Source organism: Pantherophis guttatus, chromosome 7 (assembly GCF_059756535.1).
Source record: "Pantherophis guttatus breed Tessera chromosome 7, ASM5975653v1, whole genome shotgun sequence".
Taxonomy (NCBI): domain Eukaryota; kingdom Metazoa; phylum Chordata; class Lepidosauria; order Squamata; family Colubridae; genus Pantherophis; species Pantherophis guttatus.
The window spans coordinates 31,441,630-31,469,540 of record NC_142069.1 but is presented as its reverse complement, the minus strand read 5'-3'; the positions used below and the strand labels follow the sequence as shown (position 1 = coordinate 31,469,540).

General features: G+C 37.9%; 1 protein-coding gene across 3 annotated transcripts in view; it reads right to left on the bottom strand.

Moving 5' to 3' along the window:
- CACNA1I (calcium voltage-gated channel subunit alpha1 I) overlaps positions 1-27,911 on the bottom strand; it is a 167,429-nt gene that overhangs the window by 66,731 nt on the left and 72,787 nt on the right. For all 3 annotated transcript variants that reach the window (XM_034403489.3, XM_034403491.3, XM_034403490.3), the window contains exons 4-8: positions 25,115-25,274; positions 22,192-22,507; positions 21,357-21,449; positions 15,682-15,988; positions 10,934-11,343 (exon numbers count right to left, since the gene is read on the bottom strand). In XM_034403489.3, the coding sequence (XP_034259380.3) occupies positions 10,934-11,343; positions 15,682-15,988; positions 21,357-21,449; positions 22,192-22,507; positions 25,115-25,274 (1,286 nt within the window). The remainder of the gene's footprint in view (positions 1-10,933; positions 11,344-15,681; positions 15,989-21,356; positions 21,450-22,191; positions 22,508-25,114; positions 25,275-27,911) is intronic.

Genomic DNA, 27,911 nt, shown 5'->3' with positions numbered 1-27,911 from the left:
TCCTGCAGATGCAGTTGCCAAACTTAAAAAGCAAAAACAAAATGAAACTTATAACATTAACTCTGAAATGGTAGTGTGATTTCCAAATTTTACTACAGTAGCAATATTGTAGGATGGCTTGTGGCATGCATCCACGATAGACTCAAAAATGATGAAACATATGGGACCTTTCACATTTAACCTATACTTTTAGCCCTATAACTGGTATAAGACATTTCACTGCATTAAATACACAGTGGATATTGCACTGTTTTATTAAAGTACTTATTCTGAAAGGCAATTGCATCTAGAAATACTCCAAACAATGTGCCCCAGAGCAGGGATCTCTAACCTTGGCAACTTTAAGACTTGTGGATTTCAACTCCCAGAAGCAAAGCTGGCTGAGGAATTCTGGGAGTTGAAGTCCACCAGTCTTAAAATTGCCAAGGTTGGAGACCCCTGCCCCAGAGAGTGTTCCACTGAATGTGTTACCTCTGACCTTTCCTTAGCTAAAGTAAAATTTCCTTATTAAAACCAACACTAACTAAACAATTCTGTAATTCTATTTTAGCCTTTGTGTTAAAATCTTTCAAAGGAACAGAAGAGTCAGGAGAGGCAGCTTTGCAATTCTTCGTTTTCAAAGATTAATGCCGTGCACCTAACCTTTGCAAAATGCTATGACATATGACAGTTTGTGTGTGTGCGAGTGAGTGTATGGTTTTTCCGGCTGGTCTGAAATGATTCAGGAAAAGAGTTTCACTATGAGATGTATATTTCTATGGATATAAATATCAGTTTTCATTCTGGCATCAGTCTCCACAGCATATATCACATTACAACATATTTTGTATTTTACTTCTTAGTTGATCTTTGAAAAAGTGAATGGGGAAAGAAGTTGTCTTAAGTTTAATTGGGAAATTATAATTGCCTATAATCACTTGGAGTGATTTTGTCTTTGGATTATCATTTTGTAGAATGCTTTCCATTTTTGCTTTTTTCAGCCAGAGTGGGGCATAAGGGCTTAGGTCCACTTTTGATTTAGCATAGAATGATGCCTTGAGCTTCTATGGCCAATCTTTTAATTTTCAGATAACATAGCACCCTATCTTTTATTTAAACATCTTTCCTGACTTTTTAAAACCAGGAATGAGGGTCTAGACCCGTGATGGCGAACCTATGGCACAGGTGCCACAGGTGGCATGCGGAGCCATATCTGTGGGCATGCAAGCGTTGCCCTAGCTCAGCTCCAGTGCGCATGTGCCCCGGCCAGCTGATTTTTGGGCCTTCTGGGCCCACTGGAAGTAGGGAAATGGGCTATTTCCGGCCTCCAGAGGGCCTCTGGGGGGTGGGGAAGGCTGTTTTTGCCCTCCCCAGGTTCCAAGAAAGCCTCTGGAGCCTGGGGAGAGTGAAAAATGGCCCTACCAGACCCACCATGCCATCACGTGCCAAAAGCATGGGCACCATGGGGGGTTGTGCATGCATGCGTGGGGGGTGGGGGCGGGGCACATTGAATTATGGGTGTGGTTACGCATATGACCCCCCCATGCTCCCCACACTTTTGGCACACAACAGCAAAAAGGTAGCCATCACTGGTTTAGACTCTAGCTTCTCTTACTCAGTGTTTACAGATGGGTTTTTTTTAAAAAAAGTAAAAATGGTATCACAACCATGCAATTGAAGCCCCCTCCCCCCTTTTTACATGTGATTGAATAAGTTAATGAGAATTCCTGGGAGTTTTTCATATTATGTTGTATGAAACCCTAGGGTTCTGGAAATGACTAAGAAATTAAGAGAATTAAAGGTCACTTACACTCAACCAATTTTCTGTCTCTTAATTGGGGGTGTTCTGATTTTTTTAAAAATGATCAGTTCCACATCCTAAAAATGTTTGAAAACCTCTGCTCTTTTCCATTTGGCAAACATAATAAACCACATCAAGAAATTATTGCAAGCACAAACTAAATGACAAAGTTAGAAATAAAAAATGTAGTACTGTCCCAACATAAATACAAGTACACATCTATGTGAACTAAGTAAACTTTCTTGATACTTTCTGTTTAGATGTACACCTGTGTGTACCGTATTTTTCAGACTATAAGACGTACCTTTTTCCCCCAAAAAAGAGGGTGAAAATCTGGGTGCGTCTTATACTCCGAATGTAGCTCTGCCCGGCTTCTGAAATGGAGGTTTCAGAAGCTGAAAACAGCATCAGAAACGAAGCTTCAGAAAAGAAGTCCACAAACAGAGCTTTAGAAAAGAAGCCCCCAAACAGAGCTTCAGAGACTTTTTTTCTGAAGCTGTTTTGGAGGCTTTCAGAGACAGGAAAAAAAGCGAAAGGCACAGAGCTCATAACCAAGGAACCTATTGCTAAAATTCACCTCTGGGAACAGCTGATTGGGGGTGTTCCGGGAGGCTGATCCACCTGCCAATCAGCCTTTTTCTTATTTTCCTCCCCAAAAACTAAGGTGCGTTTTCTACTCCGAAAAATACGGTATTTATGTGTGAGCCATACACACAAATGTACTATAGCAGAATTTTGGTAAAAACAATATGAAAGATAGCATACTCATTCTGATTCCATCCAAACAATTATGTCAGTAACCATAAGAAACTGAATGTGGCATCTAGAATATAAGAATAGATTGTTCTCCTTCCTTCCACTGACATTCTGTAGCTGCTGTTTTGTTCTTTCTGTACTATAGTGAGGAAGTGATGTTTTAAAAGTCATACTTGTCCATTACAGAAAAGGTCATTTGTTCTTGCTCACTCCCTATTCCTCCTTGCAATGGGTTTTTCTAGCCAATTGTATACATGTTTATCTTTTTCTAATGGACCTTTTTGTACCAGAAAAGGAGTCCACTCAAGGAGCTGGGAAAAAAGAAAAGAACATCCAGAGGAAACCAGAAACAGAAAGTGGAAAACAACAAACTCAGAGATAAGGATTGAAAGAAAAATGAACAAACAGAATATGATTCAAAGAGAAGCAAAGTGAAAAGCATGCAATGGATAATTGAAGTATTGTTGAAACAAGCTATTGCTTATTTGCATTGAATTATTATATTAAATTATAACTTAAACGGCAGCAAATAAATTGTTATTTCTTTTTTGCGTTGTAAGCCACTACATGCTTGTCAGTGAATGTGATATATAAATTAAAGTCAAAACATCAGCAGGAACAAGAGATAATTAAGGCAGAAAGCTAAAGAATGGAAAGTAGTAAGGGGAAAACGTAATTCATAATTACAGCCACCCACATAGCTTGAGAAAAACAAGCTTTATTGGGCAAGAAAGGTCCTCTATTTTTTCAAAGATACAAAATTAGAGTGATATCATCACTTGCTTTATGACCTAAGTGCCAAAAGGAACTCTTACAAAAGATTCCAGAAAATATTTCTGAAATCACTAATGATATTTTAAAATCCGATTTAAGGTTTGTTTGGCTTAGTTAATTTTAAAACAGCAGTAGGCAATCCATATTCCCCAACCATCCCATTTATGTCCCTCCCAGCACTGGGAACAGCAAAATGGTCAATTTCAGCAGCACAACTTCAGGCTATTTTTGTTTTGGAGAAGGTTAGAGGACTTAAGATGTCAATGATAGTGGTATGCCTCCCAGAGGCATACCACAACGGCATTCTTAGTCTTCGATTCCAACCAATCCCTCCAAAACCATTTTATAAATTTTATAAATTTTATAAATCTGAGGACAGATGTCTATAAAAGGAAGGAAAGTACTTTGAATATGATCAAAGATCATAAAGAGTAAAACAAAGTAAATAAAATTAATAAAGTGAAAATGTATTACTTTTGTACTGATTTTCATTGCAGCTACACAAAATTCAGCTGTTATGATAGGAAAGCTCTTATGTCCCTCCTGGGTGTGTGTGGCAGCAATATGTAAGCAGATTCTTATAGAAATTGCAATTAAGTAATCATATAGTAAGTAAATATACAGTTTCTATTTATCTATAGTCAGATGAACAGGTATGTTTTATTATGAAATTTTGGTGAATCTGCCCTATAGTATGCCAATGGTAGCTTATGATCCTTCTGGTTCTGAAGAGTCAACAATTTTAAAATTGTTTCAGCTACCTGGTGCAATGTCTAAGCCCTCTGTGCATAAAAGACCATGTCTAAACATTTGAAGGTAAGTATCTGATTTCATTTCCATTTATTATACAACTACGTGGCTTTGATTTTCTTATGAATACTAATGCTTTAGATTTTTGATATCCATGAACTCTAATCAAGAGAAACAGGTGATCCCTGTCTAACTCTACTTTTTTCAATAAAGTCTGAGTATGTATTGAAATTCAAGAATTCAAAGAGGTTGTAAATAACTAGTAAAACTGATTATATCAATTTTATTTGGAATTATCAGTCCAAATATTATTGACTTCTCTTGTCTTCTCGTTTTTATATCTAGAATTTGTCTTCAGGGAATTTTTCATTAAGAACTTCCTTATGTAGGACTGTGCAATTGCATAGTTACCCCTTGTTTTAGGATTGGCATAATGTTGGTAAGTGTGATATTTCTGGACCTTGGGTAAGAAGACCCAAAGCAATTTCCTTTTCATATTTCTCTAGGACTGGGCTAAAGACAGAAGTTCCTAAGAGGGGGACTATGATTTCACCAGGTTTTTTTCAGTACCTGATTGGTGGTACTGAACGTATTATTATTATATTATATTATGAACCATGGTGGCGCAATGGTTAGAATGCAGTACTACAGGCTACTTCTGCTGACTGCTGATTGCCAGCAGTTCGGCAGTTCGAATTTCACTGGCTCAAGATTGACTGAGCCTTTCATCCTTTCAAGGTAGGTAAAATGAGGAGCCATATTGTTTGGGGGCAATATGCTGACTCTGCACTGAGTGCAGAGAGGACTGTAAAGCACCATGAAACAGTATAAAAGTCTAAGTCTAAGTCAGGGGTGGGCTTCAAAAATTTTAGCAAGGGATCCTCTGCCTGGTTGCTGGGTGGGTGAGGCCATGGTGAGCGTGGCCTAGTCAGCCTCCTGCACCATGATGGGAGGGGGTATTTTTGCCCTCCCTGGGCTCTGGAAGCTTTCCTTGAGCCTCTGGGAGGGCAAAAATGCCCCCCAGGCTCCAGAGTCCCTCTGGAGGCCAGAATCAGGCATTTCCAGCCTTCCAGTAGGCCTGTTTTTCACCCTCCGCCAGCCTCCGCACGCGCCCTACACTTACCCGCATCCAAAACGGGCTGCATGGGGACTCTTGGGAGGGGCGGGGTGGGCGGGGCCAGCCAGGAATGAGACTTGGGGGTTCTTCAAACTGCACAGAATCTTAGCTAGAGGTTCTCCCGAACCTCTGCAAACCCCCAGCAGCCCACCCCTGGTCTAAGTGCTATTGCACTATCCCTCGAAAGAAGGGATTTTAACATATAAAATCCCTTCTTTCGAAGGGATTTTACATATATTTACATATATATAAGGGTTTTTACATATATTTAAAATAAACAATTCTTTTATTTCAGGTCTAAATTTTCCTTTCCTTCTTTCTTCCTTCTCTGGATAACTTTTTCCTTGTATGTCTTGTGTTGAGAGCTTTTTACTAGCAAGTAATTATCCAGACTCTCATCTCCCTTTAGTCACCACCAATTAAAATGTTACCTATTTCTTGTTCTTTAATCTTTCTTTTATGTCAGATTTTCCCCCTTTTTAAAAAAACAACAACATTATTTCTTTTTTTTATATTGCTCTCCTCTGAACTGAACATCAATTTGGTTTAGGCTACAATGCCTAGATTAATGCTTATTATATAAAGCAGTCATCCTAATCAATCAAGGCTCTCTTAAAAGGCAAATGCCCATACTACCTGATTCACAGTGGATTCCAGACTATGAATGTATATATAGTCAGGAACTATGGTTAGTGTTGCTCATAGGGTGAAATCTGAATGTGGATGATTTACAATACTCTTATTTACCTTGAGTATGTCTTGTATGCTATTGAGTAGTAGATCCCAGTCAGGAAGTAACTTCTTCAGCTTTATTTTCTGCTGCATACAGTACATCTGGCTAATTTATTTGTCAAGCATTTTTTTAAAAAAATTTGATTTATATGCCGCCCTTCTCCGGAGACTCAGGGCGGCTTACAATGCGTTAAGCAATAGCCTTCATACTTTTGTATGTTTATACAAAGTCAGCTTATTGCCCCCACAAACTGGGTCCTCAATTTACCTACCTTAGAAAGGATGGAAGGCTGAGTCAACCTTGAGCCTGGTGAGATTCGAACTTACAGTAATTGCAGACAGCTGGTGTTAATCACAATGCTATCAGTCTGCTGAGCCACCAGGCCCTGAAGCATGAAGATGGAAGGTTCCTCCTGACCTTTGTTCTCAGTTCTATTTCATTTTATTCCTCCATAGGCATAGCTTGCCTGTTCCTACATTTTCTCTTTCCACTGTTTGGCTATCAGGAGTGTCTACAAAATTATTCACAGCAATATTCTTGCCATTTCACAGGACTATCAAACTACAGTAAAAGTGCCAATTCCAGGTTCTTATGCTTACAACACCAGTCCTTGTTTAGATTATTAGTATTATGGACAATGGGTTAACTGTGCTGAGTTCTTTGCAACTGAAAATGTGATGATTTTAGTAGATATTGGTCCATTGTTTGTAATTCATGGAGCTGAATAACTGGCTATGTCTCACCTTGAAACGTTCTAAACAGTAGTGGGTTTCAAATCCCGTCGCTACCAGTTTCCTCATGGGCGTGCTTCTGTGAATGCATCTGGGCGGGTGGGCGGAGCCTCCCGCCCCTGCAATCCACCACTGGTTCTAAACAACAGATAGGTATATCAACTGGTGCCATAAAACAGGTACCAGGCATGCCAGAAGGTTCTATAAAGAGCAAAATGATAACAACAGGAAGGCTTTTGCTGAATTTTATTAAAGGTAGGACAAGGACAATAGGGATGAAGAATTTTTTTCCAATATTGCAGATTTCAAAACAGACTAATTCGTATACAGAGGATGAGGCAGGCAGGACATCATCTGCTATACTGTAGCAGATGTAAAAGAAGCAGTAAGAAGTGACTTGAACTCAAAGCAAATGCACTGGAAGTTACAGTGTCATAAAAATCATGGTGAGGAATCTTCAGATTGCAACAGGTGACTAAACTGAGGGATTACTGACCCTGTCACTCTCTTCTCTGTCATGACAACATTCTTTCTTGTTCACATTGTGACAGCAGTGCTTTGCTGCCCTGTTAACAAGACTTGCTTACATGTAAAATCTTTAACTGTATCAGTCATAAATTCCCAAGATATCAGCTATCTCCTAGAATGCTATTATTTGTTAGAAAAACATCTAGGTTTAAAAGTTCATTGGTATGTTTTCTTATATCCTTTACCTTGTGATAATCAACTCACAGGATTTTGAAATTTACCACTTTCAGAGATATAGTTGCAGTGCATATTTCTGCAAACCAATGATTAGAGAGGTTTCAATTAGAGCAAAATTAATGTAGATTTTTTTTTTAAAAAAAGCTGAAGGTAATATGCGTTTGCAGAAAGCAAACATAGATACAAATTTCAATTGAAATGTCCATTCATCTTTAAAATACTGTAGGATCAATAAACTTATAATTTGGATAGCACATAACATAGATAAATTGTTTTAGATACAGTATACTGGCTTAGCATTATATTGTTCTATTGTTTTTATTGTTTAAAATGTGTTTTTAGTATTTTAATTATAATCTATTTCTTTGAATTGTAAACTGCCCAAAGTCACTGACTGATAAAGGAGTGAGAAATGAATGAAGAATGACTGAATGACTGAATGACTGAATGAATGACTGACTGACTGAATGAATGAATACCATCACAGAGTTACTTCCCACATTTTTGGTATATTTTTTTCAGTAAGCACCAACGACACATGGGTTTTTAAATAAGTTATCACACAAATGTCCCATTAGCTAAACTTTAAAATTTCTTAAAAGAAATCTGAATCATGATCAAAAGAATATCAGCACTGAAGCAAGCACACATATCAGTTGAGGAACCAAGGGCTTGAGTAGAGTAGAATCAGGCTCAACCAATAGCAGAATTCATATATACACAAAACAATATTATCATTAAAAAACACCTCCTTCTTAATGACTCTGCAATCCCTTGATCTGGGGTAGAGACAGAGTGATTAGATGGAGCTGAGCATTTACTGGCCAGGTGCCTTTCTGACACCTAAGGAGCTCACAGCACATATATTTTTCTCTGAGTCCTAGGAAAGAAATATCTGTCCAGGACTGAACTCTCAACCGTCTGAGTTGGAAGCAAACGTCTTCATCACTTGGCAACCATGTTGCTCACACACATTTTTAAAAAAGTATTATCATTGACCCCATTTATTGATATATTGAAACATTATGAAAGACAGTCTTCTTCAACCTGATGTCCTACAGATATGGGTAATCCAATTAATTTAGAGGACAGCAGTCGAAAAAGACTGCCGAAAAAGGAAGCATCCTAGGAGATGTTCTGATGGGGCTGGAATAGTATTACTATGTGCAAAATTATCCTAATCAACCTTTCTTAACTTGCCGCCTTCCAAATATATTAGATTATAACTTGTGCAATCCCTAGATAAATATGTTGCATAGGGTCAGAATGCATAAATTTGTTTTAAAAATAGTCAGAAAATAAGCTTTCCATAGACCACCTACATTAGTATGTACAGTATATTAGGATGCAATGACTAGAAATATATTATATGGAGGAACAGAACTAACTTGCAAAAATTAACTGCTGATGATTAACATTTAACACTGAAATGTGCCCATCAATTTACATGAGGCTAAACTAAGGCTGTTCTTGTATGATGTGAAAAAAAATCAAAACAACTCTTGGGGGAAAATTGAAGTAAAAACCCTTTAAAAATTGGATTAGTGCATTTTCTCAGAACTGCCTCTATTTAGATTCCAAGCCTGCAGGCGGTGTTTACTTGCTTGTTTGTTTTAATGAAATTATTGTATGGCATCCAGCGCTGAGCCATTTACAGATAATAAGTACAGTCATCATTTGTGCATTTACAATCTCTTAGTGCATTGTTCCCACTTTTAAAATAACCTTTGCAAGAACAAGGGCTGTCAAGCTCCTTTTTCTGGCTAGAATTATAAAGATTCTAATGCAGATTTTTGAGCCTCATAGATTTGCCTTCAAAACAGCTTGCTCCCCTGCCCCCACTGCAGTCAGCTACGCCTCCTGAGCTTTAGACTGTCAGTACAAACATTTGAGGTTTGTCATAGATGACTTACAGCCCACTCAAGTGACAGTGAAATGGTACCAATCATTAAATGCTAGGGCTTGGACCGTGGAGAGAGCCACATTTATGGATGGCAGAATACAACCACTTCTTTCTGACATTAATCCATTCTTCATCAGATAGAAACACACAGGAATGGCGGTTCTTGGCCACTCTGTGACTTGGAGAAGCAAAAAGCTTTCTGGAGCTCAGTTCACCTGATTCTTTTCTACCCTGTTCAGACAGGCTGTGCTTCTCTGTCTCTTAATTAAGCTGGAAATAGTGGCAAGCTGATGAATTTGCTTTGAGCAAAGGGCGAAGTGCCTGTGCTATCCCCAGAGAGCATATTAGAGTAAGCCAAATAGACTAAGGATTTCAGTTAGTTAATGAAGGAAAATTGACACAGAAAGAGAGAGAGAGAGGTGGGAGGAGGAGGTGGCAAAGACAAGAATAGGCAGGGAAGGAATGGGCAGTTGAGAGGGACAAAAAAAAAAGATATATGTTTGATGTGAGGGCCAAATACAGAAGGACAAAGAATAAAGAAAAACAAAAGAAAATCACAGAACTTGAATAACTATTAGTTGGAACTAGAGAAAGATAAGTTCAGTTCAGGACATTCTCTTCTTCTTCTTCTTTTTTAAATGAAGCTACATTTGCTTAGAAGTGAACACATTCACTTAACTAAGTCCTGATAATCTTAAAAAACAATGTTCAGCTTTTATCTGAAAACTACAACATATGGTTCAATATACATTCATTAGCATCCATGTAAGCAAAATGTCACTAAATATTTTCCAGAATGGGTACATTTGCAGAACAAATAGATTTTGATTTTTATTAAATGAAGTGACAGCTACTAGTTTTATTTGGTTCCATCAGTCTTTGGTGCCAATGAATTTAGCATTGACTGCCGTAATTTAATTTGTACAACTCTTCCTGCTTCTGTTTCTAAAATGTTTACATATTACAAACTTTTAATACCTATATTTTTATTTTTTTTATATTATATCAATTTTATTTAACATTCAGATTAAAGATTTAAAGATGAAATCTGGATGCTTAAAAGTTTGATAATAGTTTTGATTGGTCCTAATATATGTGGTTTTTGGATCTATTAACCAACAGATTAATGCCTGTCTAATTTATTTGTCCCATTTTCAAGCCAAATATCAATAGAATCTTAGTTCTAAGATTCTGGCTTCAGTCTACCAACCGTCCAGTAAGATTTATATCCCACAAAGTCTCCATTCAGTGATTGCACTCTATGATGATATCATAGAGCAGGGGTTTTCAAACTTGGCAGCTTTAAGACTTGTGGACTTCAAATCCCAGAATTCTCCAGCCAGCTATAGCTATGCTGGGTGGAGAATTCTGGGAGTTGAAGTCCACAAGTCTTAAAGCTGCCAAACTTGAGGACCTCTGTCATAGAGTCTCATTTCACCATCTTAAGTTTTCAACTCAGCATTAAATTGCTGCTACTTGATTGCATTGGTCCTATAATTCACAAGTCCCATAGGTTGCCAAATTCCCTAGATAAGTAAATGAAAATGGGTAATGTCATGTTGCTGTTCACAACAGATATCCTAGGGGTTGCAACATGATAATTATTCATCCTTTTGAAACTTTACAATTTTATCCCAGGATACTGAATTAATTTTTTGGTTTCAGGTGCCTATCAGTCCCTTACCTGTTCATGATGCTCAATGCCCATGCTGATGGTGTTTACGAGGATTGCAATCATGATTCCACGGTTGAAGTATTTGCTTTCCACAATTCCCCTCAATTTGACTCTTACTTCTTGCCACATATCATTGCAAACCATGAGCTGTCCTCTCTCTTCTCCATCATCCTCTTCTTTTTCCAAATCGGTGTTAGACTCCATGACTCCTTTCCCGCCATCTCCCTCTTGGTCGCAGGCTTTTTTCCCATCTTCCTGGTCTGAATTGACACTATCAAGCACAGAAAGTCTTTGGGTTGCTTCTGGCTGAGCCTTGTAACATTTGGGGCAGTTGCTGGGTTCAGAGACCAATGTCTTGGTAGTAGGCTGACCAAGTCCTTGAGGCATGTAATCAATAGAAGAATGTTTCCGGCAACGTGCTGGTTAATAATACACAAAGAAATTAAATGTAAGGCTTAAAAATGCCCTTTTTGTAATACAGTTCTGCATCTCAATATTTAATTACGCAAAGCAAATGGGTTGTTGGCCATTTTAATGGAGAAGAAAATGAAGCACTGGAACTGCTAAGAGTTAAACATCTCATCAGAGACTTTAAATGGAGATTGCTTGTCTCTAAGAGATACGCTCTACTTCAGCCACAATAGATTGCACTCAATTGTGTTCACTTACATAGCATGGATGGAATAATTCTCTAGACTGCAAGAATCATTAAATAAGGGCCATGACCTATATGTAACATATTGGAGGTTAAAAAAATATTGAAAGCTTGTTTCTTTAAAAACTGGGGAGCCTTATTGATCTCATAAGAAAAATATTTCAAATATTATATATTGTGCATATAAAATATGGTAAGTCTGACTTTGCTACTACATAATATGTCAAATCATCCAAAAAAGCTTATCTTGGCAAATGGAGCAGAACTAGAGAGGCATATCTGACTTGACAAGCGTATGATGTTTTTTTTTAAAGGATCACTGGCAAAGTCACATTTTGCTGATTTTCTACCACTAAAATAGCTTTGTAGGATCTGAAAAAAAGGCCATAGCTCAATGATAACCATATGTATTGCAAGAAAAAGGCCACTAGATCACATGAGACTTTAGTGGTTATGAAGGTAATCTTGTGAGAATTCAGTGGCAGCATATCAATCTTCTCACATCGCGTTTTGGAGATGAGTGGCTAGAACAGTGATGGCGAACCTTTTCGGGACCGAGTGCCAAAAAAGAAGTGTGCGCATGCATGTCAGGGCTGCAACCAGGAAGAGGAGCTGCCCAGGGGGCATGTGCGCACCGGATAAGGTACTTCCAGTTTCTGCCAGCATGTCTCCCAGTTACTGCCGTGATGCGCGCAATCAGCTGGCCGCCCACATGCCCACAGCACACATGCTCATGCATATGTGTATCCGGCCAGATGCTTCCAGCCCCAGAGGAGGAATCCGCAGTTCTGCATTGGGAGAGGAAGTGTTTATCTCGGACTTTTGAGATGGGAAGGGGCCAGAACAAAGGACAGCACCAATGAGAATTCTCCCGCTTGAGTGTCATCCGTCTCCGAGCAGAGTCCTTGGGACTTCACCTGAAGGAGGAGAGACAGTTCTGCGGAGAGAGAGAAGCGGAGAAAGTGGGAGGGGGGAACTTGGCCTGAATAACCAACTTAGGCTTCTTCTCTGCATGGAACTCTCTCCTCCAGTGGGTGGAGTCAAGGGAGACTCTGCCCGGAGACCGATGCTGCTGCAGAAGGGAGAATTACCCATTGGTCCTCCTTTCTGGACACTCCTGATTCTGAAGTTTGAGGAAGCCCCATTCCTGGCTCACAGACCAGTTCTTCCGGTTTCCGGCATGGCCCAATGCCCAAAGGCCAGCTGATTGTCGCATGCACATGCGCGCCAGAAACCCGGAAGAGGAATGGGCAAAGCCGCGTGTGCCAGGCGACATGGCTCCGTGTGCCACTTTGGGCATGCGTGCCATAGGTTCGCCATCACGGGGCTAGAACAAATAATAATAATTCATTGATGTCCCTATACCAGTTGATGTTAGGATTGAGAAAAGATTGCAAAATATTGGGACTTGCAGAATGAAGTTTAATGCTTATGGAAAAAAAGAAATCCACTGTTCTACTAATCGTGGCTGGGACCCTTGAAACAATATCTGAAGACTCCTCCAATATTTGGGAATTGAATTTATTGGACCAAAACACTATATTAAAATTATAGTATTTTTAGTCCAATACATTCAAATTTTTTTGCACCAATTATATATATTATTGTGAATGATCTGTACTATAGATGCCTCTTATCCTTTTCATAAAAGCTAGTAATTTGCACAGTTGTATTTCTATTTCCCCACTTCATATTCTGTATCATTCTCTGCTGCTAAATCAAAAATTGTACATAATATATCCAATAACATACCAACTAAACATGTAAATTCTTAAATATATTCTCCTATGTTTTTTCTGTCCTATATAGCAGGGGTCCCCAAACCCCGTGCCCCACAAGCAGCATGTGAGTGCACAAAGCTTTCATTTGCACATGGACAGGAGCTAGGTTGTGCATGCAAAACAGGGGTGGGTTCTGTGGGCGTGGCTTATTTGGTGGGGGAGGGATAATGTGACTGGGTGGGCGTAGCCAACTTTTTTTTTTTAACTTTTAAAAGCATTTTTTCTACAACCTTAAGAGGTTGCAGAAAAAAAATACTTTTAAAAGCCTCTGAAGATCAGACAACTCAGCTGGGATCGTCAGAGGCTTTTAAAGGCATTCTTTTTCTACAACCCCTTCGGCTGAAGAAGTTGTAGAAAAAATGCTTTTAAAAGCCTCTGACAATCCCAGCTGAGCCGCGCGATCATCAGAGGCTTTTTTTAAAACTTTTAAAAGCATTTTTTCGGCTGAAGAGGTTGTAGAAAAAATGCTTTTAAAAGTTTTAAAAAAAAGCCTCTGATGAGGTGGGTGGGGTAAGCGAGCGGCAACTGGGCCGAGGACTGGTTCAGGGGCATGGCCAGCCGATGTTATTATCGGTTCTCTGAACTACTACAAATTTTTACTACCGGTTCTTGCCAACTGGTGAGAACCAGGAGCAACTCACCACTGATGCAAAACCACCACCCCCGCCGCCACCGCCACCATGGCTGCTACTGCCAGTCCAGGGAGCCACAAAGGTTGGGGATCGTTGCTATATAGTACCTTCCATTAATCTAGGTATAACAATTGTTTTAAGTAGGGATGGAACATAATGTTGTTCAGTCACCATTCTTCGGTAAATAATCTTGTTTAATTTTTTGGCTATTATACAAATCAGGATTCAGCTATCCTTCTTTGAATTTTGGGATGCAATTTCCTTCTCAAAGTGCTCACACTTTCCATATGTTTCCAGTTAATAGAAACTGGATATACAAATGCATTTTTATAAAGACGTTTGTACAATTTAAATGGAAAATTTATAATATTTTTTAAAAAAATCTGGAAAAGGACTGTCTAATGACTGATACCTTGTAAAGGTAGTCTTTGATTTATGACCTTAATTGAGTCAGGCATTACAGTCCTGCCAGATGCTAAGTGACCGATTCAATTTTATGACTTTTTTTTGCAGTAGTTGTTAGGCATATCATCATGGTCATTAAGTGAATCCACAATCATTAAATGAACCCATTTTCTGTAATAGGTGTTTTGGGTTTTTTTTGCTGGAATCTGGAAGTAAATGCTGGGTTTCAGCAAAAAAAGTCATATATTATGGTCATATGATCATGAAATGCTGCAAATGGCTGTAAATATGGCCTGGTTGCCAAGTGCCCAAAATGCATCATGTGACTGTGGGATGAGCAGCCATCAGAACTTCAAATTGGGATCATAAGTACTTTTTTTGGGGGGGGTGGGTTCATCATAACTTTGAACAGTCATTAAGTGACCAGTCATAAGTCAAGAACTATCTGTAGCAGGGGTGAAATGCTCCCTGTTTGGATCGGATCGCCCGATTCGGTAGCGATGGCGGTGGGTGGTTTGGAGAACCGGTAGCAAAAATCCCTGTGCCCCCCCCAATGCCCAGCTGAGCCGCGCAATCATCAGAGGCTGTTTTTTTTTACTTTTAAAAGCATTTTTTTCTACAACCTCTTCAGCCGAAAAAATGCTTTTGAAAGTTTAAAAAAAGCCTCTGATGATCGCACAGCTCAACTGGGATCGTCAGAGGCTTTTAAAAGCATTTTTTCTACAACCTCTTTAGCCGAAGGGGTTGTAGAAAAAAAAATGCCTTTAAAAGTCTCTGACGATCCCAGCTGAGTTGCCTGATTGTCAGAGGCTTCTAAAAGCATTTTTTTCTGCAATCTCTTCGGCCGAAGAGGCTGTAGGAAAAAAAATGCCTTTAAAAGCCTCTGGCGATCCCAACTGAGTTGCCTGATTGTCAGAGGCTTCTAAAAGCATTTTTTTCTGCAACCTGTTTGGCCGAAGAGGTTGTAGGAAAAAAAATGCCTTTAAAAGCCTCTGATGATCCCAGCTGAGTTGCCTGATCATCAGAGGCTTTTAAAAGCATTTTTTTCTGCAAACTCTTAAGGTTGTAGAAAAAATGCTTTTAAAAGTAAAAAAAAAAAAAGTTGGCCATGCCCACCCAGTCACATTACCCCCCACCACCAAGCCACACCCACAGAACCGGTAGTAAAAAATTTTACATTTCACCCCTGATCTGTAGTCTGATTTACAGTGAGGGTCTTAATAGTCATTTACACTCCCCCACCCTGTATCCCTTAATTTGGCAGGCTTAGTTTATAAACCTTACAGTATTGCTTCCGGTCTTTTCCATTCACTCTCTGTTTGGCAGTGCCTGTTTCTGTTTGGCCGAGACGACGATCCTGCAGGCTGTTGTAGAAGCCAAGGGTACGACGCTTAGCTTTACGAACAATGTGGCAGACATATTGGAAGATCTCTTCGTAACAATCTCCTGGTTCCATATAGCTGGCCACAGTGCTGGAGGACAGGTATCGTGCTCGCTGCTCTTGCATCAGTTGGTGTTCTCGTTGCTTGGTCTCAGAAAATTGGGTGGCAATGACTACTAGGCACAGATTGATCATAAAAAAAGAACCCACCTAAGAAACAAGAGAAAAGGCATGGATAAAGCATTAATGGCGGGTGTTTGTGTGTAAGGGTAGTGGTGATTAAAGGTAAAAAAAAAACCCCACGCATAAAACACTAATGTGTGTGTTTATGCATGTGTGTCAGTAATCTAGAGTCCAAGGATTAGACTAGGTGTCGGTAATCTAGAGTCCAAGGATATAGAGCCGAGGTGGCACAGTGGTTAGAGTGCAGTACTGCAGCTACTTCAGCTAACTGCTAGTTCAGCAGATCAGCGGATCAAATCTCACCGGCTCAAATCTCACCGGCTCAAAGTTGACTCAGCCTTCCATCCTTCCGAGGTGGGTAAAATGAGGACCCAGATTGTTGGGGGCAATATCCTATTTAGTATACTGTCTTTGGTGTAAGCTGCCCAGAGTCCTTGGAGAGTGGGCGGCATAGAAATATGAATAATAAATAATAATAAATAAATAAGGATTGCAAAATCCTTTCCTCAGAACCTGTAATTCATTCTGTTGCCACTGTCAAATTTTAGTTGTAAGATTGCTGAACATTAGTGTCACATTTTCCTGCCATTTTAGGATGAAAGTCTAGAAATGCAATAGAAATATTTACAGCATAAGCCTCAAATGGGTTTAACTTTAACACTGCTAAAACTATATATATACATATGCATACACACACACACCTGGAAATCACCAGATTAGATAAAGATAATTAAGGTTGTAAGCCTGTTTTTATTCTCTAGTAAAAAAACCAAAAAACCAAACACTTCTCTACTTCTGGTTTGTTTTTAGAAACCATACAAGATAACAATATTTGTTCTTATTTTAAAAACTTAGGAAGGATATTAATAATGGTAGTTCTGGTGTTACGTTAATATCATATACGTTCTTACTCTTAAATGAAATGTTATGAAAGATTGTTTTTTTTTTTTTACAAAGGGGACTCAAACATGTTATGTAGATCCTCATGTCATTCCAATTAACAGCAAACAATAACTGAATTTATTTTTTCACCATCCATTACTTATCCCATAGCCTTCATCCCATAAACAAAATAATATTTGCTATTATCCTGTGCAACATGACATAAATGTCAGGATAAAACTAACAAACAAGCATCTTTCTAAATATCTTTCAAAGTTCAATCTGCCTAAAGAGCAACTGTGTACAAACCTCAGGCTAGGAAGAGGTAACAGAAAATAAAGGGCGAATTTAATACTGCCATCTCCTCAGGTCATAAAAGGAGGAAAAGAGTTACTGTTTTTCCACCTAGAAGCTTTCAAACATAATTATCCATAGAACAATAGACCATGATACCCTTCTACTCTTGCTGCGCAGCTCACCTAGACAAAAGTGCCAGAGGGCTCTATCAGATAGTCCTTTCATTCACTTTTAGCATTTCAAAGGGGCCAGGCCTCTGCTAGCACTTGAATTAGCCTTTGAAAAACTAAGCCTTTCCTGGCCAGCTTCAGTATCAGAATAGTTCACTGTTTCAAAATAAAATAGTGTTTTTTAAAAAGGCTTTGTCAGCTATTTTAAAATAGTCGGGCAAGAACTATTACTAGTGGAATAATTTGCTTCAGAACTGGGGGATTGCTACTTGCTGGAAGTTTTTGGATGAGGGCAAGCTAGATGGCCAACTGCTGTGGCTAGATGTATTGTAATTTAAAGTCCTTTCCATCTCACACATTTCGCAAGATTTATGAAATCTGTTACAATGGTATTTGCTTTTGTTTCACCTGATTCATTGATCTGCATCATGTGGAGAACAACAGAGTGCTTTAGAATTGTTAAATAGGTGCGGTATTTGGAGCCAAAGCAGGAAAGGTGCTTCGGATAGAGTGTGAATGCATTCACAACATCTGTCAGCAATGTCTTGAAAAGTTGCTTGGTGCTTGTTGTCAAGTACAGCAAATGCACTATTGCTGGGATCAAAGGACCTTTCCTGTTTTGAATTGGAATACTTGTATATGCTGTTTGAATTATACTGATCCCTATAACATCTGAAAATTTTGCCAAACAAGTGCTTTTCTTTTTCTATATCCTTTGAGCAAGAATTTTGAAAGCTCATTCCAATTCCAAACATGTATTTTAACTTACTTTTTTTTTTTGTCTTATTGTCTTCCTATTTATAGAAATTCTTACTAGAAAGAAATAGTGAGTATTCCTCCATAGCAACTTTTTGCAAGTCAATGCTTTCCCAAATACTGCATTTTGGAGTTAACTTTTATAATACCCTCTCTATTTTGCAAACCAATAAATAAAATCACAGGGATGGGGGACTCACACGGAAGCTGTGTCTTAGCTTAAGAGAAATGGTGGGAATTTTAACTTCAATTTACAGAAAGACAAAAATGGAAGAATTGAGAACTCAATAATAGTCATTAGCCCTCAACTTATGACTATAATTGAGCCCAACATTTCTATTGCTAGGTGAAACATTTGTTAAGTGAATTTTGCCCCATTTTACAAACTTTCTTGCCGCAGTTGTGGCAACTAATCACTGCAATTGTTATATTAGTAACACAGTTGTTAAGTGAATCTGGCTTCCCCATTGATTTATCTTTTAAAAAGATCACAAAAGGTGATCACATTACCCAGAGACACTGCAACTGTCATAAATATGAGTCAGCTGCCAAGCATCCAAATTTTGATCACATGACCATTGGGATGCTGCAACAGTCATAAATGTGAAAAATGATGTAGGAAGTTAGCACTCACACCACTCCTAGAAGAATGAAATATTTTAGGAAATATTAAAAAGGCAGAATACTATATTTTCCTGGATGAGAAATGGAGAGACATGTTTTAAAGACAAAGCAGCTCCCTGCCTCCCCCTCCCACCTTTGTCAATGGGCCATTAAGGCTTCAGTCAAGCTCACTCATTTTCCCCCCACCTTTGTCAATGGACCATCATCTGCAACACAATAGGACCCATCTACCAATAGAAACTCACTAGCAACAGAAACACTACATGGCAAGGCTCAAGGAAGCTTGGGAGACAGCCTACAAAGACCCCTACCCCCTGGGAGTCTCACAACCAATCAGGATACATTTCTTATACAGGAAGAGGAAACACTTAGAGGTGGCGCCCAACAGAGGGCATAAAACCAAGGCACTCCCAGCCAATCTTGCCCCCCCTTTTTTACTCAGGAACTCAAGCCATGTGATTCCTGTCCACCATTAAACCATCTTTCCAAGCAGTCTCCATGTTTCCAGTGTCTTTTTCCCCACTTGGAACTGAACCCAGATGGACATTTTTTCCAACAATTGTCATGTCACTTTGCAGTGCTGTTGTAATTTTGAACAGTCACTAAATGTACTGTTATAAGTCAAAGACTACCTGTAATACAGTACAGTCTAAGGGCCTTGCTTTAACCATTATTGTGTGCTTTGACCATTACTGTAGGTTGATTGCATAGGAATAATTATGCATGAGGGAGACACCCCCAAGATGGCTGCTGAATTGTAGGAATTTTTCCTTTTCCTGCTGACAGTTTGCTGATTTTGCTGCCAGAGCTGGTTCTCTGGCAGTGCTGCTCCCTGGATTTGAATGGGAGCACTTAGGGATGACTCAGACGACTTTTGGACAGCTGTGGACCCATCTGGCAAGGGGTCCTGTGGAAAATATTCAGAGGCATGTTGTTTTGGAATTAGAAAGAAATTGGGACTGTATAGACTTAGAATTAACTGAGCTGATACATACACCTGCTTGAAGTTTAAGCCTGCAGACTCCACAATTCAACCCTGAGCTTCAAATATTCACTTCTATTGGAAAATGTATTATGAGGGGTTTCTGATGCTCTCTGAGCTTGGTTGTTTTCTTGCAGAGAAAACTAGTACTAGTCTGTATTACGTTTTGCTTAAATGCTATTTTTATTAACATGCATAAAGAAGAGGGAATGCTCGTAAATCAATGCTACTCTCTGTTTTCTCCCTAAAGAATCCCAGGGCTCTGAACCGTGCATCCTGTTTTAAGGAAACCAATTAAATAGCTTTTCCAGTCAGACCCTTTTTTGGTGCCCATTGATTCCTATACATCAGCATTGGCTATATTGCCGTCATATGCCTATATACGCCTATATGGCTATATTGCCTTCATTGCCTATATTGGATTCCAATTCTGGAGCATTTAGGAATCTATGAATAAATTGTCAAGGCCCTATGCACAAAGGATAAAGAACATTCTAATTCTCACTAATAGTGTCTCTCTGGGGTTAGTCATCAGCCTTGATATTCTTCAATCCAACAATAGCCAATACTTTCCTCTTTTCTTTCCCCAATAGCTTTATAGGTTTTTTTTTTTTAATTCCTGCTCAAATCCTGCATGTAGATATAAACGAAGAAACTCAGAAAATCTAAATGTCGGTATATATATATTTTAATAAATAAAGTTGGAATAATTTAATCCAATTGTCAATGATTTATCATCACTTGCTCATTTGACATGAACATGAACATGAATATAAAATGGTATAAAAATATTACAAAAGTGTACAGATCTTTTTAATATACAAAATTTCCTATCACAGCCTTTTGCAACCTGATACCTTCCAAATGCATTGGATGGCTACTCCCAAAATTCTATGGCCATGGAACCAAGGAACCTCTATGACCAAGGAGCCTGGTGGAGCAGTGGACTAAAGCAGTGTTAAATAGCACTTAGCTGCCAGCTGCCTGCAATTACTGCAAGTTCGAATCGCACCAGGCTCAAGGTTGATTCAGCCTTCCATCCTTCTGAGGTAGGTAAAATGAGGACCCGGATTGTGGGGGCAATAAGCTGACTTTGTATAAAAAAGAACACCGCTTAGGGGGGTCCAAAAGCTCTACTAAGCAGGTATATACAAAAGTATGAAGGCTACTGCTTAATACATTGTAAGCCGCCCTGAGTCTCCGGAGAAGGGTAGCATATAAATCGAACCAATAAAATAAATAAAAATAAAAAACATTTTTGGCCATATTCTGGCTGGCTGGGAAGTTTGAAAAATTTAGATATTTTGTTGCCATTTAAGTAGTTAGTGTTATCTATGACCATCACTAAGCTCTTTCCTTCCTGTCACATAAGGGATTTGTGGAATATTCTTTAAGTCTGTTTAAACTATAAGCTTTTGGAACATGATTATAAATTAGTACTTAAATATGACAACAGATTTCAAAGACCTTAGAAAGAATTCAAGAATGGCAAAGTCAATTTGAATGATTTTTTGCTATTTCAAAGAAAGGATTTGAAATCGGTATCTCCTAGAATTATTTGCAACTGCTATTTTACTTCAAAGAACATAAATGTTCAGCTCCCTGGTTTATTGGGCTGTAACGTTTGTTTCTCTCATGTGAAGGACATATTTTATCTACTCAGTGAAGGGACTATTGTACTTACAATGATCAGCAAAATGAAGTAAATGAAGTTGTAAAATGAATGAGCATCCATCACATAATACATAATCTCCACCCATCCTTCCAGAGTGATCACCTGAAAGAAGAAAGAGGGAATAGAAAATATTTCAGTAGCTACAAGGAGATAGATTATCCTTTTTTCTTTCTTTTTTTTTTGGTAAGGCATCTTAAAGAAATACTGACAAAAGCAAAAAAGAAAATCCTTATGGACTATTAAAGCAACTTTCCCTAGCCTGATGCTGTCAAATTGTATTTCATAATATGTTATGTCAAGGTACATTTATTTCCCCATAGTTTTCCAAAGCATTGGATGTGACCCTCACAAAACTTATTAGAACATTTTAAATATCATTAGGAATCATATTAGCTTCCTTAATTTAATGTCTTCTTAATTCTAGTTTAATTTAACTTAGTTTAGTTTTCTCATTTAATGATTTTAAATCTTTTTTTTTTATCAATTCCTTTAAATTAAAATTAATAGGTTGTGCCTATTGTCTGCCTAAACACAAAATGTAGCTCCCTTTGCCAAAAGATTATGCATCACTGGCTTAGAGACACAGGACTGCTTCATGCCATACCCCTGAAATAAACCACAGTTCTCAAAATCAGCCACTTGAAACAGACACTGCTAGGATTCAAGTAAAATTAAGCAGAGAGGTCCATTGCTGTTCATTGCCACAGTAAACCACGTATCTGGAGTAGGCCCTGGATAGATCGTTCTTGAAAAGGTGTTTTGGGGACCTCATCTTTATAATGAGTAGTGGTCTTATCACTATATATTCGATATAGAATATATTATCACTATATATTCAGATTACCTGGAATATAACAATCCATGCATAGCCAATATTATCAAAGTTGATTGCCCCTTTGTGTGGATTGGTATTGCCTGTACGACATTCATTGTAATACTGGTTCCAGTTAACGCACATGCCACTGACGTTGAACTCCTGCCTGACTGAGGTGTAGTAGAAGTAGTCATCCTTGTCCAAGCAGCACACATGGCCCCGTTCTTTGAGTGGGGGTATCTCGTGACAGCCCATGATACCATTATCGCCTGACAGTGAACAGATGAAGGGCATTTCATCATCCTTCTCAGGTTGATAATAGGGAGGAAGAGTGATGTTACCTTGTCTGAGAGAACACATGAACAAAATTGTTATGGCAAATATTATAGTTAATAATATCTGTGTAGACTGGGCATAATGGAGAAAAATCACAAAATGTAAAGACCTGCAGATAGAAGTAGAACAACTGTGACAAAAGAAAGCAAAGATAGTACCAATAATGCTAAGTACCTTGGGCACAATTTCAAAACATCTGGAGACCCCTTGGACATTATCAGCACTGATAAAATCACTATCAGTCAATTGCAAAAGACAGCTTTACCTGGAATAGCTTACATTCTATGTTAGTACTATTAATATCATTAAACAACAAAATCTCCTTATCTTAGATTCTTGGAAGCACTCAGAAAATGGACAAAAAAATGCCAAATCCAACCCCAAATAGCTGGCTAACTATGACAAACCATAATAAAAATCTAGTACAGCAGAGGATTAATAATGTTATCTATCCAGAGATATTGGCAAGAATTAGAAATATTAACAAGAACAAAAGTAAAATGCTTATTACATTGAATAAAAGATCCAGTTTAAGACCGAGTTCCACAGTTGCATGCTTGTTTGTGACCAGGTTCCCCATAGCACACTAAATCTGTAATTTTTTATTGTGTCAATGCTTGTTCTCTAAAGCAGAATTAGAAAATAGTAGATTTCCAATCAGAAAGTCTTCTCTGAGTACTAAAAACAGAGTGGAAAGTAATTTTATTACTCTATTTTTGCCAGTTCTACCCATTAGTTCCATTGGTACATTAGGACTAAAAGAAGGTTCTTTCTTCTTGTACCCAGCTCAATGCATTTAAATGATTCCTTGAAAGCAGGAACCTGGGCAGGTATTCAAAGAATGAATGAATGAATGAAGGATCTCCTCTTCTTCAGAAAAGTTCAGAAAATTTGCAAATTGAAGATATAGGAAAACTGGAAATGGCATTAGCATGTATGGTTCAGCTCCCTCTGTGTTTCAGCCTGAACTCTAGAACAGCACTAGTTTATAATTCTTATTTGGAGGAGAAATGCTATGTTAACCACTATTGGTTTGTTAACTACTATTGGTTTGTTCAGAAGTCATAGCAAAATATGATATGGAGAAGGAAACAGAAAACTTTGTGGCTCATTCAAGTTGACCCAGACCAATAGTTTAGAAGATGATCTGAAGTGATTATAACTCAAGAAAATCCAATTTCTATACACTTGGGAAGAGATGTTGAAAAAGGCCAAGGAAAGAGCATGTTTTTATCCATTTTTTCCTTGAGAGAAAGACTTGTGACACAATTAGAACTAAAATAGAGAACAGATGCTTCCTAGAGCAAATGGGTAATCTGGTACCATGCCAGCATATGGAATCATTAAGCATACTTATTTCTCAACATGTGATAGCAATACTTCCCACAATATTGAATCAAAACTTAAAATAGTAGAAGCTCAGAAAAATAAAAATCTGTAAAAATTAAAAAAAGAACGAATGATCTAAAAATATTGGAGTACAATTTTAAACCATGAGTTCACCCATTTTATAATCTGCTCCTTTACTCATGATATTGCTTCAGATGTATACTATAATGTTTTAAAATGTAATGTGAATAAAACAACTACCTGTTTAATTCTTTATAAGTAGGGAGAAAAACCACAGAAAATGTATTTAAAATGCTAAAAATGCTTTATAATTATGTACCATAAATATATATTCATTGGAAAGTCCATATTGCTGCGATTCTTGATATGATATGAATCAAAACATGAAATAATCTTGGGTCAAAGCAAAAATTTTTTGCACCAGCCTATGGTGCAAACTACACATTTGCACCATAGGCTGGATTTCTAACACTGTGTAAAATTAGAGAGAGGAAAAGTTAAGAATCTGCACATGCCAGCATCCTGGAGATCCTAGACAGACAAACAGAAAGGTTAGCACCACAGTTCTCCTTGAAATTATCACCCTGATTCACATATCGTCTGCTTCAATACTGAGGAAGAATGTGGGGAACCATATGAGAAGCTATAAAACCTGAAGGGAAAGGGAGAAAAGGGAGAGGGTACCATGCAGTTTTACCTAACCCAACTCCCTTCAAATGTATTGTACAGTTTTTAGAACTGATAGATTATTCTGGATGAAGGTCATAGCAGTTAATTCTCCAACACTTTGGAAGGGCAAGTAATTCAGTTGTTTTAGCTATCTATCTATCTATCTATCTATCTATCTATCTATCTATCTATCTATCTATGAATTTTAATAAATTATAATAGTTTGAACATGTAAGTATTTACTTGAAGTTATGGATTCTTTTACCCTGAAAAACGGAGACTAGCAATCCATGTTCTTTGTCTTAATTTTTTGCATCAAGGAGGAATTGGACTACATCATCGTCTCCAATACTTTAATCTTATGATAATCTTTGAATCTTCATGTTGATGGTATACATAATCATACAACAGTAATTTCAACATTGTCACAGGTTCCTTTCAAGAAGCAAATGGAACTTTTAGATGTAGTACACAAGAGTGAGGGACTTGGGGACTGGGATTAGCTCAATATCAAAGTAAAAAATAAAATAAAATTGAGGAAGAACAGAGACTTTACAAAGTTGAAAAGGAATAATAGAGTCATTTCCTGAGCACTCACGTTGTCAAGTTCTCATCCATGAAACAGCGGTTTCTCAATAGACCAGCCCACAGCTGCACACCGATGATGCCAAAGATGAAGAAGACAAAGAAGCAGAGAAGGAGAACATTCCCCAGCATGGGTAATGTGTCCAAGAGCAAATTCACCAATATTCGCATGCCTGAGAGAGGGACCAGGGCCAGGGAGAGTGGGATAGATCACCACAAAGGAGCAATGGTTGAAGGTGGAAAAAGAAAAGAAGGGAAACAAGGAAAATATGGTAGTAAGACTAGAAGAAGTAGAGAGAGGAAGAAAACAATATAGAAAGAAATCCTGATCTTAAAAAAAGTGAGAGGCAGCTAGAAAACTTACCATAGATGTGCAGCTTTGAATTATGTAACAACAATATATTTAGTCTAATGGTTGATCCAGCCAGTTTGTCCATGTTGTATCAGTTCTTATAAACAGATTTTTATAAATGTCTAAGATACAGGAGGCACTACCCATTTTTAGTGTTTCAAGATCCAAAATGCTAAAGTAAACAAGAAATACCTGACATTTTTGAACTGAAATGCATCCCACATCATGGATATTGCTTAAATAAAACTCCTGCTTATATATTTAGGGAAAAAAAACCCTCATGATCATAGTATTTTAGCACCTACATGTTATTATTGTTGGATCCCGGTTAACTGGATATTATTCTCTTCTTATGCATGTATTCTTTAAAATTATCAAATTGTCAAATTGAAATTGTTCAAATGTGGTTTGTGTTTCTCCCTAACTTTGTATAACTTTGCCAAGATAAGAGGCTGAGAGTAAGAATGGTCTGTGCCTTTTGCTAAATTAATCATAATGCTTATGGATGCCACCGTACCTTGCATTTCAATAATCCTTTTAACAAACAGTAACTCTCTTAATCCCCCATTTACTTTTCTATCTTTTCTGAGACACCTCACTATACTGGATCGGTCCAGGGAATTTCATTTAACAAGATATTGCATGTAGGGCAGTGTATAAATGACTAATTAGCTATTTATAACTAGTTCATTACTTCAGTTGGCTTGGGAGGGGAAGAGAGAGGGAGAGATAAGATTAGGATTCTGTGACAATTTCTTAAGGCACCAGCTAATCCCCTTTTTATGCCCACTGTCATTTAATTAGTTACATTATTTTGTGCTTTCCACTTTGTCTCATTTTCCTGTGTCATTGTTTTCCAGCAATTTGGGAATAAAAAAAAAATCTCTGAGCTCAGAAAAGTGCATGAAACTGAGCTCCATGAAGAATTAAGGTATTCACAGATGAAAATATATATGTAGAGGCATGGATTTAATACTTATGAAAGCATTCTGAGTTTCAGTAGCCTCATTTCTTTGATGTCTAGATAATTCAAGCCATAGGAAGAGAAGAAAATAACTCACATAATACCAGTGATGAAAGATGGCATTTATGTATCTAATCACTTATCATACTTAACTCCAGGGACTCCAATTTTCATCAATAAGATATAAAAGATGTAAAATCATTTTAACCATTGTACGTCTTACGCATTAAAAATCTCCTGATTTAGTTCTTTACAAGTATATGAATAATAAATGATGAAAAACAAAACGCACCAGTCTTTCTTACCCATATAACAAGGGATATTTGGTCATACAGGCAAGAGCTAAGTAAACAAAAGGTGCAAAAGAAATAAGGTTGATTTCATGGGGACTGAATCAACAACTTTTATGCAAGTATTATATGGCCAAGTACCCTAAATGAATGAATCCACTGTGAATGTGAGCGTTAGTACCAGTGGTGGGTTTCAAAAATTTTTTCTACCGGTTCTGTGGGTGTGGCTTGGTGGGCGTGGCATGGCATGGCTTGTTGGGCGTGGCAGGGGAAGATACTGTAAAATCTCCATTCCCACTCCACTCCATGTGAAGGTTACTGCAAAATCTCCATTTCTTCCCGATCAGCTGGACTCGGGAGGCAGAGAATAGATGGGGGCGGAGCCAGTCAGAGGTGGTATTTACTGGTTCTCCAAACTACTCAAAATTTCTGCTACCGATTCTCCAGAAATGGTCAGAACCTGCTGAAACCCACCACTGGTTAGTACTACATGAAACCAGTGGCAAGACAGATAAAATGGAATTAGAGTTTTTATTAAAATATTTTCCAATATGGTGCCATCCAGTTGTGTTTTACTAGAGTTATTTTCTTCATTCATTCTGCCTGGTAATCATGAAAATATTAATATAACACACATCAAGAGCATCAAGTTTGCCCTAGGGAATTTGTAAGAAGTTTCAGACCAGATAAAGATGTATGGAGCAGAAGGTCCAATAGCAATTTATCCAGGAAAGTCCTGTGGGGAAACTTTAGCTTTAGCCTTGTGTACCTGAGACTGAACTTCACTGAAATAAGTGGGACATTTGCAGTAAACACATCTAAGACTGCTGTTCTAAAAAAAATGCAATGCCTTTTTAGGACGATTATTTTATGTCATATTTTAATGTAATGACCTTCTTAAAATTATTTAAGAATTATAAAATATGAGTTAATTCTGGGGGAAGGAGGAATATTGCAACAAAATGGGTTATCTGCTTAATGCTTCTGGATATCATTACATGCAGGCCAATGGAAAGCAAGAATTCTTAAGCATGAAATCTCTTCCAGTAAAATATATATAATTAATTTATTCCAAATATTTTTCTACTTGCAAATATCCACTAGTATATTTGAATAAGTAATTCCATGGGCAACATGCTTCTCACTCAATTTATCATAAGTAATTAGTTAACAATGAAATGGGATACAGACAAGTGAAAATGAC